This window comes from Oncorhynchus keta, chromosome 14 (genome assembly GCF_023373465.1).
Source record: "Oncorhynchus keta strain PuntledgeMale-10-30-2019 chromosome 14, Oket_V2, whole genome shotgun sequence".
In the NCBI taxonomy this organism is placed as follows: domain Eukaryota; kingdom Metazoa; phylum Chordata; class Actinopteri; order Salmoniformes; family Salmonidae; genus Oncorhynchus; species Oncorhynchus keta.
In genome coordinates, this window is record NC_068434.1 from 70702106 (window position 1) to 70722103 (window position 19998).

The window sequence follows — 19998 nt, forward strand, 5'->3', positions numbered from 1 at the left end:
GGTGTCAGAGTACTCCAGTCACCCAAGTCATATACTGTCTTCTCTGCTACCGCACGGCAAGTGGTACCGGAGCGCCAAGTCTAGGACCAAAAGACTCCTTAACAGCTTCTACCCCCAAGCCATAAGACTGCTGAAAAATTAATCAAATGGCCACCAGACTATTACATTGACCCCCCCACTCCATTTGTTTTGTACACTGCTACTATCTGTTTATTATCTATGGATAGTCACTTCACCTCTACCTACATGTATCCCCTGTATATAGCCTTGTTATACGAAGGGCTATATAAATAATTTTGATTTGATTTGTTATCGTTATGTTGATAACAGTCACCAACAAGGAGGGGGAGAGAGAAAGTGTCCCGGGGAGAGGAGTAAAGGGCAGTTAGAGGTCAGATCAGACAGTCAGAGAGAGTGTCCCGGGGAGAGGAGTAAAGGGCAGTTAGAGGTCAGATCAGACAGTCAGAGAGAGTGTCCTGGGGAGAGGAGTAAAGGACAGTTAGAGGTCAGATCAGACATCTTATGGAACAGTTCCTCCCCTTCCCCCATTCCACACCCAACTTCCTTACACCCCCACATCCTGTTTGCCGTACTTGGCTGCATATGATACCTGTTCTTGGCTCAAGGACTGGGGGACTGACGTGGGCACAGTCAGGGCTTTGTTGGTCCCGGCCGTACTTCTCACAGACCTCCCATTGTAACAGCTGGGCACTGCTGCCATGCATACCAACCCCCCTCACCTGCCCAGCGCGCCCACCCAGGTTGGGCCTGTGCCAGCCAAACTCTGGCTCTAGATCTAGGCCATGTCTCAGTTTGCCTGGGCCCAGTCAACATACAAGGGTCTGGGCCCCAACTCTCCTTCCTCCCCTTAAACCTACGACAGGGACGGAGTGTCCCCTTTCACATACAATCCTGATGTCTGACTGAGAGGGGCTTCAAAGAGGACTAGGTAAAGGCCTATAGGAGTATAAGCTCTTATTGTGTGGGGATGCCGGGCTGGAATGAGGATATTGATTTCAGAGAGTTGGCACCGCTGGCACTCAGAGGTTTATCTGCTCAGAGGGTGACTCATCCACCACATCAGACAGAGAGGGAGAGAGAGAAAGATGGAAGATGCAGGGAAAGAGAGAGGAGAGAGAGAGGGATAGGCAAAGAGAGGAAGCTGAGACACTCTAGACCTGACATATGGGCACCCACAGACAGGCCGTGATAGATGAAATCATCAGAGCACCCTATTGGTTGTATTGTGTGTGTATGTGGAGGGGGGTACAGAGGAAGAGAGCTTGGATCCCTTTGATGTTGTTGGAATGGAATGGTTGTCTAAGGTTACTAATAGATAAAGAGTACTGGAACCCTGGCTACTGTTTCCAACTCTGTTTTCAACTCAGGCCCAGTGTGTGTGTGTTTGTTTGTGTGTGTGAGTGTGTGTGGGTGTTCATGCATGTTTGTATACTATATGCTTGTGTTTTAAAGGCCTAGTGCCGCTGATGAAACTAACACTGTAAAAGTGTGAAAAAAATGTATCAGTGTTATCTCCTGATAGTTGCTGAATTAAAATGCAATCTTCCACACAGGACCTTATAATTAGCAGGTTTTGTATGGGCGCGAGTTTGGGCTTTCCATAGTGACATCACCGTGCAGTGAATTGGTTAATAGACCAATTACATTCTTGCTTGAGAAATAGTTTAGAATTTTTGCCCATTATAATAGAATTTATTACAGTAATGTTCTTAAGTGTCACCCAGAAATGATTTGATATTGATATAAAAAAAAACAGTTACATTGGACCTTTAATGTGTCTGTGTGGGGTCTGAGACTGATTGAAAAGAGGACAAGAGTGGGGTCAGAGTGTAGGGTTTGTATTCAGGACAGGAGGAGGTGTGGGTGAGATACAGGTAGTCCTGGATGGGCAGAGACAAGCGGGTTAGGAGGGGGTGAGGAGAGGAGAGGTGTGGAGGGGGTCAGAGAGGATATAGGGACTGACTCATCACCACATCAGCTTTGTTCCTCCCCCGGGGAACGACAACATTGGGACAGGCTGCCATTCAACTATACATCTAATTTTTTCCTTTCTCTTTCTGTCCCTTCCTTTCATCAAGACAGAAAGGGAGAGAGATACAGACAGAGTGAAGAACAGTGAGGGGTCTCTTTCAGAGCAGAAATAGAGTCTCGCTGTGAATTGCTTGCTATTGATACCACTCTATTCAGCCATCATTCTCTCTTCCTCTATCTCTCTTTATCATTTCCCCCTGTCCCTCTGTGTGCAATCCCATTTTGGGATCCTCACCCCCCTGTGGTCCCCTAGTGGGTCTCAGCCAGGTCAGGGGAGTCCCTCCTCGTCTCTCTCTCAGCCCAATATGGTGACTCCGAGGTGGGGCTGGGTTCAGTGTGTTAGTGCCTGTTTGTCTGAGGCACACTGTCACGTCCTGATCTGTTTAATCTGTCCCTGTGATTGTCTCCACCCCCTCCAGGTGTTGCTTATTTTCCAGTGTATTTATCCCTGTGTTTCCTGTCTCTCATTGCCAGTTGGTCTTGTATGTTTAGTCAAGTCAACCAGTGTGTTTTTCCCATACTCCTTTTCTATTCTCTTTTGATAGTCTTCCCGGTTTTGACCCCTGCCTGACTCTGGACTACTTTCCCGCCTGCCTGATCATCCTACCTGTCCTGACCTTGAATCTGTCCTTCGGTACCTATTGGACTCCAAACTGCTTTGATCTTTTCCCTATATAATAATATAATATATGCCATTTAGCAGACGCTTTTATCCAAAGCGACTTACAGTCATGTGTGCATACATTCTACGTATGGGTGGTCCCGGGAATCGAACCCACTACCCTGGCGTTACAAGCGCCATGCTCTACCAACTGAGCTACAGAAGGACCACTCTGGACCATTCTCTTGCCTACCCTTTTTTGGATTAATAAACATTATAAGACTCCAACCATCTGCCTCCTGTGTCTGCATCTGGGTCTCGCCTTGTACCTTGATACACACTGCCTGGCTCTGCGTGGCTGCACCGGGCTGGTTAACCCCTCACACTCTACACTTACATCAGTGCCTATATAAAGTACACTCACTGTGCTGTGGTCATTGCAGGGTGCTCTATGTTGAGAGAGCTGTGATGTGGGATATCTTATACACTACAGGTAATTTATTGTGTAAGAATCTGTGTGTGCGTTCTCACACCACTACTCACATGAATCTTGTTTGTGTGTGTCCATGGCATTGGCCCTATGTGTGGTGTGGTGTTAACCAGGGTTTTCATGTCTGTCCAGATGATAGAGTGCAGATAGTGGGGAAGGTTTGTGGGCAGCCTGAGACAGGGGTGAAACATTTCATCAGCATCCTCTACAACCCACGCCACAACAACACCAGCCAAATCTACAGAACATCTCCTCACACACACACGCACACGCACGCACACACACACACACACACACACACACACACACACACACACACACACACACACACACACACACACACACACACACACACACACACACACACACACACACACACACACACACACACACACACACACACACACACACACACACGTACCCCTAAGCATTGTGTAAAAGAGCATTTCAATTTGTCATATCTCATTAAGTAACAATATACACTGTGTTTGCTGGTTTAGCTCATGCATATACTGTAAGGATCTAGTAGCTCTTTGAGCAGAGTGTCTTTGGCTGTCTGTCTGCTGCACAGTGTAGCTCTGTACTGCCATGCCTGATGTCTTCCCCAGACCTGCACTACTGTACATTATACTCCTGTTTCAGCCTCTATGACAGACAGATCATCTACAGGTCACAGTTCAAGGCAAGCCCCTTATACAGTCCTGTGCAGAGACATAAGTATATAGGAAAAGTAAATAATAAAACCCTAGAAATCATACAGTGGTGTTTTGAATAAATGTTTAATAGTGCTTTCTCAGATAAATAAAAAGCAGTTCACAAACAGGGGTTTACAACACCTTCAAAATAAATATATCAAAACAAGTTGAACACAAGACCAGGAAATATAGGATTGTCAATGTGTAGCGTCATGTCTTCTCATCTTACAGATATTGATTGTCATTTTGTCATATGTTGGATGTAAAACAATTAACCAGTTAAGGACTTCAGCTCGTATTTACATACCCAGCTCTCTCTCACTCTCTCAGCTTCAGTGAGGAAACATTCCATCTCCACCACAAGTGGCCATTTTCTCGTTTTCATGTCTCTGACCCTCCCTAATTTCTCACCCCCCTAAACCTTACCTGAAACATTCCCTTTCTGTCATTATAATTGATACAACTCGACCAAATGCATCCGTTACTGCCATACCTGTATGTCTCGACTAAACTTCCCTCTCCTTTTAGTCCTTCTTTGTTCCTTAGGACTTAGTGCCTCACCCCTCCCAGCCTCCCAGCCCTATCCACTGCCACACTCAAAAACTCTTACCACAGTACTCCCTCCTCCCTCTCTTCATTCCACCCTCTAAATCCCTACCTTACTCTCTCCCTCTCTAGAACTCATACTGGGAGATGAACATGGTGATCTTGGTGATGTACCGCCCCAGCTGGACCCCTTTCTCCAGCTCGGTCATCTCCACCTCTGCCTCCAGTGTAGCAGGGCCTTGCACCGGGCTCCCCAGCACCAGCTGGCCTGTCTGTCGGTCTGACCGCTGCACCGTGAAGTGGCGTCGGGCCTGCCCGCGGCCCAGCAGGGAGAAACGCAGCGTGTCGCCCATGAGGCGGAGGGCCGACACACGGAACATGGTGCGTGGTGCTGACAGGTTGGATACGACAGACAGGTAGTGGTGGGAGATGGAGTTAGGGGCCTGAGAGCACACCTTGTTGTCCACAGAGCAGGGGTTACGCTCGCAACGCCTGGGGAACAGGGAAAGAGAAGATTATATAGGCATTGAGGGGTGTATTATTGCAAGAGAGTGATAAAGAGTTACATGTTATCAAATCTATTCTTGATTAACTATAAGAGAAGGTACTCACAGGGGTGAGGTTTTGCTGTAGGTGGAGTTTCGTATGCGGGGGCAGTCCACACGTACACACTGGAACCCTCCGTAGGTGTTTATACACATCTGCTCCCGGGTGCAGTTATTCAGTCTGGTGGCACACTCATCTATGTCTACAGGCCATGGAGAGAGAGGGAGAATAATGTGTGTAAAAGTGAGGGAGGGACAGATAAAAAAAGACAGAGAAAATAGAGAGAGCGAGACAGAGAAATAACGGATGTATTGTAGTTGCCTACAAAAACAAACATTTATTCAGACCAGATGTAGGGTTTGTTTAATTATTCAGCCAGTAGATAACAGAATTGCATGGAATTACAGATACAACAGATATGAAATAATAGGAAACATTCATTATCATTCAGCCAAGTTATCTTCTTTCTCTTTGTGGTAGACTATTCAAATGTTTAGTATTCATCTGGTATAACTGGCATGTTTTGAGGCAGAGGATATGATGGTGTGTGTGTGTGTGTGTGTGTGTGTGTTCAGCATTTGAGACTTTGGTACAGTGTGTGTGTGTGTGTGTGAGGTCTCCTTTCACCTTTGCAGTTGCGTCCGTCGCGGGTGACATTGTATCCAGCAGGACAGGTACAGCGGTAGCCTCCAGGGGTGTTAACACAGGCATGTAAACACAGCCGGCCAGCCTGACCCATGTGGAACAACTCACACTCATCAACGTCTGAAACACACACACATCAATTGCCATTAATGTGAGTTACAGTATATAACATTATGTGGTCAGACAGTGTGTCTTTTTATGTTACCATAGCAATGGTAGCTGATTGTGGTGTACCTGTGCAAGTGGTGCTGTCACGCCCAGAGATGGTGTATCCGGGGTCACAGGTGCAGTGGGTAGTGCCCTGGACCTGCGTACAGCGAGACGGACGGACAAACGGACCAACAGTCACAGCCGGGGGAGAGATGGCAGCAGCCGCAGAGGAGGTGGCAGACGAGGTGTTCGTCATGGTGACAAAGACTGGAGAAAAATGAAAGAGGAAGAAAAAGAAGGAGAGGAATGAGGAGAAGAGTGAAACTAAGGATGATTCTCATTGATATGGAGGTTTCTGACTGCAGTCTGAGGGCATGGCCATCTAAACATCTCCATCTTCAAATCAGTACAGTGCAGCTTATTTCTTTATAAAACACTATGGTTACCGTGTGAACAAAGAGTTACAAATTAACTATTTGTTCCCAGGGTAACCACAGTGGAACAGTGTTGTGTTTGAGACCACCTAAAGCGAGACCAATTCATGACCAAGACCGGAGCAAATCTCGTCCGAGTCAAGCCCGAGACTGGAGGGGGACAAGGGGTACGAGACCGAGTCAAGCGCAAGACCGGAGGGGGACAAGGGGTACGAGACCGAGTCCAGACCGAGACTGGAGGGGGACAAGGGGTACGAGACCGAGTCCAGACCGAGACTGGAGGGGGACAAGGGGTACGAGACCGAGTCCAGACCGAGACTGGAGGGGGACAAGGGGTACGAGACCGAGTCCAGACCGAGACTGGAGGGGGACAAGGGGTACGAGACCGAGTCCAGACCGAGACTGGAGGGGGACAAGGGGTACGAGACCGAGTCAAGACCGAGACCGGAGGGGGACAAGGGCTACGAGTCAAGACCAAGACCGGAGAGGGACAAGGGGTACGAGACCGAGACCAGAAAAATGGGAGTCCAATTCAAGACCATGATTGTAATTTTGTCAAATTGCCACAATAATAACAGTTCAAAATCTCCAGTATTTCTGTGTTCATATTTCAGAAAAACATATGGATTCTTTATACATTCAGAATGGTAAATAAATGCAGGCTGAGTGATAATAGAGCCACTCTACAATTTGTGAATAACCCAAACACAGTGTGAAATAATGAGGGCCTTCTATGCCTTCAGAGAAGGGCTAAGGATTTATAAAATAACTATAATTAATTATATTATTATTTTCAATTAAGTTCTTATTTAATCACTTCAGTTTTTGTTGGAAAGGAAACGAACACTGGAGAGAAAAAAATATCCAATCAGGATTTTTCTTTGCTGGTCTCTGGGGAGATAAATCTAGCTAGCTAAGTCAGCCAATGGCTAGGCCATCAGAAGCTAGATAGCCTCCAACACTCTACTCAACAAATTGGATACAGTCTATCACAGTGCCATCCGTTTTGTCACCAAAGCCCCATATGCTACCCACCACTGCGACCTGTACGCTCTCGTTGGCTGGCCCTCGCTTCCTATTCGTCACCAAACCCACTGGCTCCAGGTCAACTACAAGTCATTGCTAGGTAAAGCCCCACCTTATCTCAGCTCACTGGTCACCATAGCAGCACCCACCCATAGCACGCGCTCCAGCAGGTATATTTCACTGGTCACCCCCAAAGCCAATTCCTCCTTTGGCCGCCTTTCCTTCCAGTTCTCTGCCGCCAATGACTGGAACATACTGCAAAAATCACTGAAGCTGGAGACTCATACCTCCCTCACTAACTTTAAGCACCAGCTGTCAGAGCAGCTCACAGATCACTGCACCAGTACACAGCCCATCTGTAAATAGCCCATCCCCATACTGTATTTATTTATTTATTTATCTTGCTCCTTTGCACCCCAGTATCTCTAATTGCACATTCATCTTCTGCACATCTATCACTCCAGTGTTTAATTGCTATATTGTAATTACTTCGACACCATGGCCTATTTATTGCCTTACCTCCCTTATCTTACCTCATTTGCACACAATGTATATATAATTTTTTTCACTGTATTATTGACTGTATGTTTGTTTATTCCATGTGTAACTCTGCGTTGATGTATGTCGAACTGCTTTGCTTTATCTTGGCCAGGTCGCAGTTGTAAATGACAACTTGTTCTCAACTAGCCTACCTGGTTAAATAAAGGTGAAATAAAAAATGTAAAAAAGATAGATAGAAGGCATCTGCCATTCAACTGAATCAAGGCAACATTTTGGAGTGACAGTGGAATCAACCAATCACATTTTGACTTGTAATGGGTGGACCGTTTTTTACAAAACAAATCTGGAAACCTCTGCTTTCTGAAAGGCTGACAGGTCACTGCGCAACAGCAAGCAGTAGTTTTCCTATGATGTAGCTAACTATCTTTTGTTGTAGGCTAGTTTTTAGCGGCTGTAGAAGGTGTTATAGAAGAGGATGTTGCTAATTTGTTAGCTTCTCCCTTTTCAAGAATAACTTCTTGAATAAGTTAACATTTATCCTCATCTTTTGAGTGGAACTGTTTATTTTATTTCAGCTCCCTTGCTGTTGTTAACCATCTCTTTGAAAATAACTTATGTGTGAAACATTGTTGCGTTTAAACTTTAGGTCACCGGTTACTTTGTGTGCTAAACGTGAAATATTTTTTGCAATGAAAAGTAATAGTTGTACATTTCGATTAAGAAATGCTTAGCCTAATGGTTGTGTTTTAGTATTCTTATGATTGGAACCCACTGGTTTACTATGTCTGAGTGATTGGACTGCTTATTCTTTAACATCTTGCTGTGTGTGACTGCTGTCTTTCCATTGGCCCTATGCCGTGGTGTAGTGGAGCCTGGAGAAGTAGATATCCTCATGGCCTGCCAAGCGAAGGAAAAATCGTATGTTTTTTAGATTTGCAACCTCTAAATCACACCTTTTTTTAAATAGAAAAACAATTAAAATGTGACGTTCTAAGTCCACAACAATGCTTAAAGCACACCAGGAGACCATTTTGGAGGTCTGACAATATAAATAATATATATTTTTGTCATAATCATGTATTATTTTTCTGTTTTTGCTCAAACTTGATTGGGTGTCCACCCAGGCCCACCACTGATGCAATCAGGGTATGATGACTGAATGCTCATCACAATAGCCTACTGACCTTATTTGCATACTCATTGTTGCCTTTGTTAGCATTTACTGGTAGATATCATACATTGAAAAGTATTTCCTACCTACCCTACAGGCTACCAATATCATTTTTCTTTGAGCTGCTCTTTGCCAAAAAAACAGTTGAGAGCTGTGCATTCTTGCTGCCTGCAGACGACATTCCGTTGAAACTAGACTGTGTGTGCTGCGCACATGTGAATATACAGCTCTGTAAAAAATGAAGAGACCACTGCAAAATGATCAGTTTCTCTGGTTTTACTATTTATAGGTATGTGTTTGGGTGACTGAAAATCAGGGTTATTCCACCAAATATTGATTTCTGAACTCTTTCTAAGTTAAAACATTAGTATTGTGTTGTTTAAAAATGAATATGAACTTATTTTCTTTGCATTATTCAAGGTCTGACAACACTGCATATTTTTTGTTATTTTGACCAGTTGTCATTTTCTGCAAATAAATGCTCTAAAACCATAGAAACTGATCATTTTACCCAAACACACACCTATAAATAGTCAAACCAGAGAAACTCATCATTTTGCAGTGATCTCAAATTTTTCCAGAGCTGTATGTCACGTACTTTGCGATTAGGCTACTTTATAGGCTACTTTATAGGCTACTTTATAGGCTACTTTATAGGCTACTTTATAGGCTACTTTATAGGCTAATTTATAAGCTACTTTATAGGCTACTTTATAGGCTACTTTATAGGCTACTTTATAGGCTACTTTATAAGCTACTTTATGCATGTCTTCTTTATTGTTATACATCATTGATAAGCCGTATATCTCCACTACACTACTTTGATACGCATCACTGGGGATTAAGAAGTGAGTATACACAATGCCCATAAACACAGCATATAGCCTCCACTACGCCACTGGCCCTTTGTTTTAAAACAAAGTGCAGTCCTAAATGAGTCCGCTGGTATGACGATTGCTGTCCTTCCAGCGTCAAGAACCTGTCACACACTGAAGGTCCAATAGGTTCGCCACTGAAGGCCTAGGTCCAATAGGTTTGCCACTGCGCAAACATGTCTATACTAGATATAAAGACTGCAGGTATTAATGTTTCAAGAAAGGAGTGTATATATTTGGCAAGGCAAAGCGGTTTTATGTGCTGATAATTAGGAGTTTTTTACTGCGCTGGTCTCGGCTGGTCTCCAGAAGAAATGACCAGTTGTCACTATCCAAGACTGAGTCAAGACTGAGCACAAATGTATTGGACACAGAGATGAGATACTCAAAATGTTGTCTGGCGACCAGACGGGAGGTCGTCTCGACTTACTTGCAACTTAAGTTAGGCTACATTAAACTTTTTAATATTAAACATTCATGCAACACTGTAGTTTCCCAACATTTCCTGACCTCAGTGTTCACATGCATTGCACCATGCAGCCCTCTATCAGTGGGCTGTGTGTGAGTGGGATGATAGACTTATAGAAGGCTCCCACACAGTGCAAGCAGTGTTACTCATGGTCAAAGTCCATCTAAATCCCCATTAGTCTGTGTGTGGTTCTCACTTACAGCAGTGTACTGTACACAGGGGGGAGAAATGAAAACAAATAGACAGAGAGAAACAAAATCTAACTGGGCCGTATTGATTCGCTGGCTCTGCCTGGAGCCCTGAGTGTGTATGATAGCCCAGCCAGCCAGAACCAGCGAGAGGGAGTGGACCTGGGTCTCCCTCGGTGTCTGGCCCTTGTGTGTTGTTGCTACTAGTTAGCCATAGCATAGAGATATATAGGACTGTAAGTCCTGGTTCCAGTTTATAATATCAATAAGGCACCTCAAGGGTTTTGTTGTATATATTAGCCGTGGCCAATATACCACGGCTAAAGGCTGAGTCCAGGCACTTTGCGTCGTGCATAAGGGCAGCCCTTAGCCGTGGTATATTGGCCAATATACCACACCCCTTTGGGCCTTATTGCTTAAGCATCTCTACCTACATGTTGGCACAGGGCTCTGGCAGGTGGCTCCGGCCCAGCCTTTGGTACACGTGCAGGAGAACTGGTTCATCTCGTCCACACACGTCCCCCCGTTCAGACAGGGAGACGAGGCACACTCATTTATGTCTGAGGAAAGACAGGAGGAGTAAGGGATTAGTCAAGAGAGGAGAATGAAGTAATGAAGTAATATTAGCCCTGATGTAAATGTTGGCTAGCTAACTCACTGACAAGCACAGGTGGAACCTTATAGCTCTGATGCATGAACTAAAAGAGTGCTCCTTCTCTCTCTGTGTGTGTGTGTGTGTGTGTGTGTGTGTGTGTGTGTGTGTGTGTGTGTGTGTGTGTGTGTGTGTGTGTGTGTGTGTGTGTGTGTGTGTGTGTGTGTGTGTGTGTGTGTGTGTGTGTGTGTGTGTGTGTGTGTGTGTGTGTGTGTGAGTACTCGACATAACCGGAGCGAAAGGGATGGCCTGACTTTTAGTCTCACAGAACGTCTTTGAAGCATTATCTAAATGTTAGCAAGCTGTCAAGACAGAGGGCTGCTATCACTATGTGTCACAGTCACTGGATTCAATAACCCATTCTGGATGGCCATGAAAATACATAAAAAGGAAATTTGATAATGAAACTCATATGGAGGCAAGCCATCTTATCTAGATAAATGTTAGTAATATGCATGAAGTTTAAAATGGGGGAAAGAGAGATAAAGAAAAGAGAGGGGGACACAAAGAGGATGCTGACAAGGACGTGAGAGAGATGGAAAAGCAGATAAAGAGATGAGTGACGGGACACAGAAGAGGAAAGGAGAAGAGAAGAGAAAAGGGTGGGGGGGAAGAGATGCCAGAGAAAGAGAAGAAGTAGATAGTAGTGACAAAAGATAGTGATTTCACATCAGATGTGTGTCTCCCTAATGGTTAACGTTAAGATTAGGGGTAGGGTAATCTGTAGCAGATGGTAGGGTCACTCACTGCGGCAGGTGGGCTGCTGGCCGCTCCAGGTGAGGCTCTCCAGACACATCCTGCTCTCTGCTCCCACCAACTCATAACCCGCATCACACAGAAAGTGAACCTCGTGACCTGGGGTCTGCGCTTTTCCCAACTTCCTGCTGTTGGCAGGCGTGTCCAGCTTTAGACAGGTATCTGTAAAGCGGTGGGGGGCGGTTGGTAGGGGGACATAAGCCAGGACTTAACTCTCCAGCCATAGGTCCATAGGAGCTCAATTTAACATTTCTACCTACCGCTAACCACCAAATGTGAAATGACGTACCAGTAGTAGCAAAGGAATAACAATCCACCAGAGTAAACATCTTTAGAACGCAGCGTGACACTGCATTTTTACAGCTAATTAGCATTTTTACCAGGACTAGTCGGTTTGGCTGGTGCTGTGTGTAGGCCTACACAACTTACTGAATCACGATTGGTTCTCGTTCATGAGGTTGACAACAATAGCAAAAACATTAGTAATATAAAACTTCTTCACATTCTTGCAACTGGTGTTTTTTGGATTATAAAATAAAAAGCAGCAGGCCTACTAAAAGCCATTTTAGGCATTTCAGTGTACTTAAAAAAAACATGAATAAATCGAATTTAAGCCTATGGCTAAAATTGTAGGCTACATGTTGCGTCTTTGACTGATGTTTGGGCTGTGTGCAGACTTACCATTGTTTACTTTGCCAGTCTGTTTGGTGGCTGTGTTCTGTAGCAAGTTGAGTTTCTTCCTCAGGGTGCGGAGGCTCTGAAGGTATGCAGCCTCGTGGGTCGACAGCAGCTTCTGGACCTGCTTTAGGGAGCTCTGCATGTCCTGCCTGCTGGGACAGTCCTACAGGGACAGGGCATGGTAAGCAGGTGAACACTTTTTTTGTCCAACAGAAACATAGGAAGTCAGGGGCAGTGGAAGAGTTCAAAAGTGTTATACAGGGAAAAACTTGACAAGAGAGTCATCCCCAAAAAGGCAATTCATTTGAGTTACTGTATTTTAAAAAGCCGTAATACAGGAAGATCTTAATTGCATTTTAGCGAAGGGGCACGTTAAAAACATGGGTTGAGGAACATAAGGAACATGCAAGTTTATTTTTCCTATGCTAACATAGGCTACACAGAGCACATTCATTGCCTAATGAAGTGCAGTTGCAGTTGATAGATGACTGCCTAATTTAAACTCGAGTCAGGGACCGTGAGACACAGGTGACTTGGTCAGAAGATGGAGGCAGAACTCATTCTTACATTAGCTTCCTAGAATTTGACATCACTCAGTTATACAAACCACATTCACTGCAAAAGCAAATGTCCTCACTACTTAATCACTGGAAAGAACAGAGAAATGACCTCACCAACAAGTTAATGTTGGAATAACAGGACAGAAGTACAGCAGCTACTGTACTTTGGCTTGAGTTAGGAATGATAAACTAGCATCTGGTGAGCCACATGAAGTGGTTTGTTACTGCAATTAGAAAGCATTTTAGGTGTTTTCCTAAGATAGCACTAAAAGTTAAAGAATGTAGTGTACAGTACCTAAAAGTTAATAAAACGGCATATGGTCACTGGTCTGGGTTTCTAGGGAGACCAGAGAAGAGACATCAGAGTAGACATACCTGCTTCAGCACTACATCAGCACTCAGATGGTCATGTTTTTAATCTCACTGTACACAGTAGGCAGCCTAGTCGATGTGGTGAATGAATGAATTGAGCCGGCGACATCATCCCCCTGGTTGTCTGACCTACTGTACAAGTGAACCAAGAGTTCTGAGCACGCATGGGCATCTCAACAACCCCTACCACCAACTGGGGAGCTTGAAGTCAGAGGTGGCTGTAGTGTTGGTAGGCTGGTAGGCTTTTGCCTTTGTGCAAAGTGAGTTGTTCTCTAGTGGTAGTAGTTTTACGTTTTGGAGGTTGCGTGCTTATGCCCCTGGTGGTGTTACTTGATGGTGCTAGAGAGAAGTCCTGTAGGCCTCCTGTACGGTCTAAGGGGGTTGCTGTGAAACACTAAAGACACACTCCATGAGAGAAAGAGTGGCTCCAATCCTATCTGGACTCATTCTCACAACAGATTCCCATCACACTAAATCCCCTCCCAGTCTGTCTTTTCTCATATCCCAGCCTCGGCTGTTCTATCGTTTTAGCCCATAGGTCTCTGAAAGTTCTGACAGTCAGTGGAATGATCTCCTTGGAGGCATAAAAAATGTTGCTTGCTCATAGTGTTCTTTGTTTGATGAAGGGGTGGGTGTACTGTAGGTGTTGATGAAGGGGTGGGTGTACTGTAGGTGTTGATGAAGGGGTGGGTCTACTGTAGGTGTTGATGAAGGGGTGGGTGTACTGTAGGTTTTGATGCAGGGGTGGGTCTACTGTAGGTTTTGATGAAGGGGTGGGTGTACTGTAGGTGTTGATGAAGGGGTGGGTGTACTGTAGGTTTTGATGAAGGGGTGGGTGTACTGTAGGTGTTGATGAAGTGGTGGGTGTACTGTAGGTGTTGATGAAGGGGTGGGTGTACTGTAGGTGTTGATGAAGGGTAGGGTGTACTGTAGGTGTTGATGAAGGGGTGGGTGTACTGTAGGTGTTGATGAAGGGGTGGGTGTACTGTAGGTGTTGATGAAGGGTAGGGTGTACTGTAGGTGTTGATGAAGGGGTGGGTGTACTGTAGGTGTTGATGAAGGGGTGGGTGTACTGTAGGTGTTGACGAAGGGTAGGGTGTACTGTAGGTGTTGATGAAGGGGTGGGTGTACTGTAGGTGTTGATGAAGGGGTGGGTGTACTGTAGGTGTTGATGAAGGGTAGGGTGTACTGTAGGTGTTGATGAAGGGTGGGTGTACTGTAGGTGTTGATGAAGGGGTGGGTGTACTGTAGGTGTTGATGAAGGGGTGGGGTGTACTGTAGGTGTTGATGAAGGGGTGGGTGTACTGTAGGTGTTGATGAAGGGGTGGGTGTACTGTAGGTGTTGATGAAGGGGTGGGTGTACTGTAGGTGTTGATGAAGGGTAGGGTGTACTGTAGGTGTTGATGAAGGGGTGGGTGTACTGTAGGTGTTGATGAAGGGGTACTGGGTGTATGAAGGGGTGGGTGTTGATGAAGGGGTGGGTGTACTGTAGGTGTTGATGAAGGGGTGGGTGTACTGTAGGTGTTGATGCAGGGGTGGGTGTACTGTAGGTGTTGATAAAGGGGTGGGTGTACTGTAGGTGTTGATGAAGGGGTGGGTGCACTGTAGGTGTTGATGAAGGGGTGGGTGTACTGTAGGTGTTGATAAAGGGGGTGGGTGTACTGTAGGTGTTGATGAAGGGGTGGGTGTACTGGTGGTGTTGATGAAGGGGTGGGTGTACTGTAGGTGTTGATGAAGGGGTGGGTGTACTGTAGGTGTTGATAAAGGGTAGGGTGTACTGTAGGTGTTGATGAAGGGGTGGGTGTACTGTAGGTGTTGATGAAGGGGTGGGTGTACTGTAGGTGTTGATGAAGGGGTGGGTGTACTGTAGGTGTTGATCAAGGGGTGGGTGTACTGTAGGTGTTGATGAAGGGGTGGGTGTACTGTAGGTGTTGATGCAGGGGTGGGTGTACTGTAGGTGTTGATAAAGGGGTGGGTGTACTGGTGGTTTTGATGCAAGGGGTGGGTGTACTGGTGGTTTTGATAAAGGGTAGGGTGTACTGGTGGTGTTGATAAAGGGGTGGGTGTACTGGTGGTGTTGATAAAGGGTAGGGTGTACTGTAGGTGTTGATAAAGGGGTGGGTGTACTGTAGGTGTTGATGAAGGGGTGGGTGTACTGTAGGTGTTGATAAAGGGTAGGGTGTACTGTAGGTGTTGATGAAGGGGTGGGTGTACTGTAGGTGTTGATGAAGGGGTGGGTGTACTGTAGGTGTTGATGAAGGGGTGGGTGTACTGTAGGTGTTGATGAAGGGGTGGGTGTACTGTAGGTGTTGATGAAGGGGTGGGTGTACTGTAGGCGTTGATGAAGGGGTGGGTGTACTGTGAGGTGTTGATGAAGGGGTGGGTGTACTGTAGGTGTTGATGAAGGGGTGGGTGTACTGTAGGTGTTGATGAAGGGTAGGGTGTACTGTAGGTGTTGATGAAGGGGTGGGTGTACTGTAGGTGTTGATAAAGGGGTGGGTGTACTGTAGGTGTTGATGAAGGGGTGGGTGTACTGTAGGTGTTGATGAAGGGGTGGGTGTACTGTAGGTGTTGATAAAGGGTAGGGTGTACTGTAGGTGTTGATGAAGGGGTGGGTGTACTGTAGGTGTTGATGAAGGGGTGGGTGTACTGTAGGTGTTGATGAAGGGGTGGGTGTACTGTAGGTGTTGATGAAGGGGTGGGTGTACTGGTGGTGTTGATGAAGGGGTGGGTGTACTGTAGGTGTTGATCAAGGGGTGGGTGTACTGTAGGTGTTGATGAAGGGGTGGGTGTACTGTAGGTGTTGATGCAGGGGTGGGTGTACTGTAGGTGTTGATGAAGGGGTGGGTGTACTGTAGGTGTTGATAAAGGGTAGGGTGTGCTGTAGGTGTTGATAAAGGGGTGGGTGTACTGGTGGTTTTGATGCAGGGGTGGGTGTACTGGTGGTTTTGATAAAGGGGTGGGTGTACTGGTGGTGTTGATAAAGGGGTGGGTGTACTGGTGGTTTTGATAAAGGGGTGGGTGTACTGGTGGTTTTGATAAAGGGGTGGGTGTACTGGTGGTGTTGATGAAGGGGTGGGTGTACTGTAGGTGTTGATGAAGGGGTGGGTGTACTGTAGGTGTTGATAAAGGGGTGGGTGTACTGTAGGTGTTGATAAAGGGGTGGGTGTACTATAGGTGTTGATGCAGGGGTGGGTGTACTGTAGGTGTTGATGCAGGGGTGGGTGCACTGTAGGTGTTGATGAAGGGGTGGGTGTACTGTAGGTGTTGATAAAGGGTAGGGTGTACTGTAGGTGTTGATAAAGGGTAGGGTGTACTGTAGGTGTTGATGAAGGGGTGGGTGTACTGGTGGTTTTGATGCAGGGGTGGGTGTACTGGTGGTTTTGATAAAGGGTAGGGTGTACTGGTGGTGTTGATAAAGGGGTGGGTGTACTGTAGGTAATGATAAAGGGTAGGGTGTACTGTAGGTGTTGATGAAGGGGTGGGTGTACTGTAGGTGTTGATGAAGGGGTGGGTGTACTGTAGGTGTTGATGAAGGGGTGGGTGTACTGTAGGTGTTGATGAAGGGGTGGGTGTACTGTAGGTGTTGATGAAGGGGTGGGTGTACTGTAGGTGTTGATGAAGGGGTGGGTGTACTGTAGGTGTTGATGAAGGGGTGGGTGTACTGTAGTTGTTGATGCAGGGGTGGGTGTACTGTAGGTGTTGATGAAGGGGTGGGTGTACTGTAGGTGTTGATGAAGGGGTGGGTGTACTGTAGGTGTTGATGAAGGGGTGGGTGTACTGTAGGTGTTGATGAAGGGGTGGGTGTACTGTAGGTGTTGATGAAGGGGTGGGTGTACTGTAGGTGTTGATGAAGGGGTGGGTGTACTGTAGGTGTTGATGAAGGGGTGGGTGTACTGTAGGTGTTGATGAAGGGGTGGGTGTACTGGGTGTGATGAAGGGGTGGGTGTACTGTAGGTGTTGATGAAGGGGTGGGTGTACTGTAGGTGTTGATGAAGGGGTGGGTGTACTGTAGGTGTTGATGAAGGGGTGGGTGTACTGTAGGTGTTGATGAAGGGGTGGGTGTACTGTAGGTGTTGATGAAGGGGTGGGTGTACTGTAGGTGTTGATGAAGGGGTGGGTGTACTGTAGGTGTTGATGAAGGGGTGGGTGTACTGTAGGTGTTGATGAAGGGGTGGGTGTACTGTAGGTGTTGATGAAGGGGTGGGTGTACTGTAGGTGTTGATGAAGGGGTGGGTGTACTGTAGGTGTTGATGAAGGGGTGGGTGTACTGTAGGTGTTGATGAAGGGGTGGGTGTACTGTAGGTGTTGATGAAGGGGTGGGTGTACTGTAGGTGTTGATGAAGGGGTGGGTGTACTGTAGGTGTTGATGAAGGGTTGGGTGTACTGTAGGTGTTGATGAAGGGATGGGTGTACTGTAGGTTGGAGAGGCTGTTTGGGGTCAGATGCTGTGGCATAAACACCCAGAGGGTAAACATCACCTGTGTATGAGACACAGCCTCTCCTCCCATTGGCTGAGAAAATCAGGGAGTGTTAGTAGTATATTTTTCCTAAACTCTCACTCTCTCTTTCAACTCTCTCCCTCCTCCTCTCTGTCCTCTCATGAATGTTTTCAGAGAGCCAATTAGTGTTTTCATCTGGCAGAAGTTATGTAAGAAAAGTAAATATTTGGTCATCCTGTGAAAACACCTGGCTGATTGAAACTGGAGCAGGGAGCTGGGCTGCTGGAGCGACATCAGTCAGGAGGGAGGGAGGGAAAGGCTGCTGTTTGTGTGCCCCAGCGATAATGTCCTCTTTCTGCCTCCGCTGCAAAACATTTCATGTGTCTGTGACATTATCTTGGTGTGCCTAGGTAACATACATATAGCCTCCTTCAGTAAGTTCTGAGCTGCTCTTTGAATCAAGAGGTGTGCAGTGCAATGATGAAGGCCAAAGTAGCATGGTGATCTAATCCAAGGATTCTAAATTGTTCTAAGTGAATTATGTGATGCAGAAAGGTTTTGCATAAAAGGAAAAGTGTCCTGTAGCTAATAATACTCTGGCTGACCTTGTTCAATTATGCAATCACTGCATGGCTTCAGTTCTGCAGTGTGAGTTGTGCCATGACAAGAACAAGCCAAAGATCACTAACGAGACCTGAACAGACTCCTCATACACACAGCTCATTACCACACAGTACATCATGATCTTAACTAAATGTGGACAAAAAACTAAATTGAATCCAAATTTGACATTCCACATGAATTTCTAACTGAACAACAGAAAGAGTACAGCATAGCACACACACACACACCAACCTGCTGTAATATAGACCCTTGTCCTTGGACAAGGTAGAGAGGTTTAGCAGTTTTGTGCTGAAACACGTCAGAGGTGTTGGGTCTATTCATGGTGATTGGGCCTCTCGGTGTCTCATGCATGCAAGGGGCCTTAGTAATCCTTTGTGCAGCTTGCCTGGGAATTGAGTTTGACCAAACACCAGTTCTATCAATGGGTGTCTGTCCATGTCATGATGCATGGATAATGACCTTATAGCTGGACTTGCAGGCTCTTGCATTTGACAAGAGATTGACACTTCAGCTTGATGCGTTTTGACCTTCAACAACACCCAGGCATCACTACTGCATCCCTCAGTGTTAGATGTTGAATTAAAGCCTGTCCACGAAAAGGGCATTCAGACAACCTTTCTCTCAGGTCTATTTTCTCAGTTGTAAATCTGTGTGATATTTACCCATAGTCTTTTCAGGTCATTACAGATAATGGCAAGAATTTTAACTATGTCCTGAGGCTATATGTGATAGTTAATTGGTCTGGAAATGTTTTCTGAGTTTATTACATTAATGGACTACCTAAAGCATGTCAGAAACCACAATAGACTACATTAAATCGTAACACACTCATAGAGATTATAATGGTAACCCATGATCATATAAAATTCAGTAATTTACACAGATTTGACGTTTTACTCTGTGATATGTAGTGTGATATGTGCTTTTAAATCAGCTACATTTTTGATTGGACCAACCAGCTGTGCAAAATAAATCCAAGAAACACCATATGTTGTCTCTTAATAGTGGCCAAGGTGCCCTCGTGACACTGACAACCGCAGGAAACACTCACCTGCCCAAACGCAGCGCGGATTGGACAAAGACACAGGAACACAATGACAGCGTGCATCCAAATCATTTTCAGTTAATCCTGTACTGCGAATACACTCAGTCCCGAAGCGCTCTGGGTTGGGTATCTTCTGGGTACAGTGAATTTCCAGTGTGTAAAATGCGCTTATAAGCACCTCAGTGGTATTTGTGAGAAATGCTATTAATTCATTCACATGTCAGACAAGATGCCAAAGTAAAACTTTATGGAATGTAGGGTTTACTCGTCGAGAACCAATCAGGTTATGGGACTAGAAGACCTGTTGACCAGATTTGACAAAATAACCATTGCGTAGGCATGTGTATTTTTTTCTAACTCTTTTCCTTTTTTTGGAAGGCACATGGCAAATTTCCTCCCTCCTGAAAGCCTCTCAGATGTGGAATTTGTAAACTGAAGAGAAAAACAAATTTATCAGGAAGCTTGGATGGATTGAGGCAA

The 19998-nt window shown here is 45.7% G+C and overlaps 1 protein-coding gene across 1 annotated transcript; it reads right to left on the minus strand.

The window, feature by feature from the left end:
• Positions 1 to 3913: 3913 nt before the first annotated feature.
• LOC118394314 (fibulin-7) lies at positions 3914 to 19784 on the minus strand. The gene is made up of 8 exons (XM_035787509.2): positions 19525 to 19784; positions 12479 to 12638; positions 11789 to 11959; positions 10824 to 10949; positions 5810 to 5992; positions 5558 to 5695; positions 4997 to 5132; positions 3914 to 4876 (listed from the first exon to the last, which is right to left on the minus strand). The coding sequence occupies exons 1-8, from the start codon at positions 19588 to 19590 to the stop codon at positions 4513 to 4515; spliced, it is 1344 nt and encodes a 447-aa protein (XP_035643402.2). The 5' UTR covers positions 19591 to 19784; the 3' UTR covers positions 3914 to 4512.
• Positions 19785 to 19998: the final 214 nt, after the last annotated feature.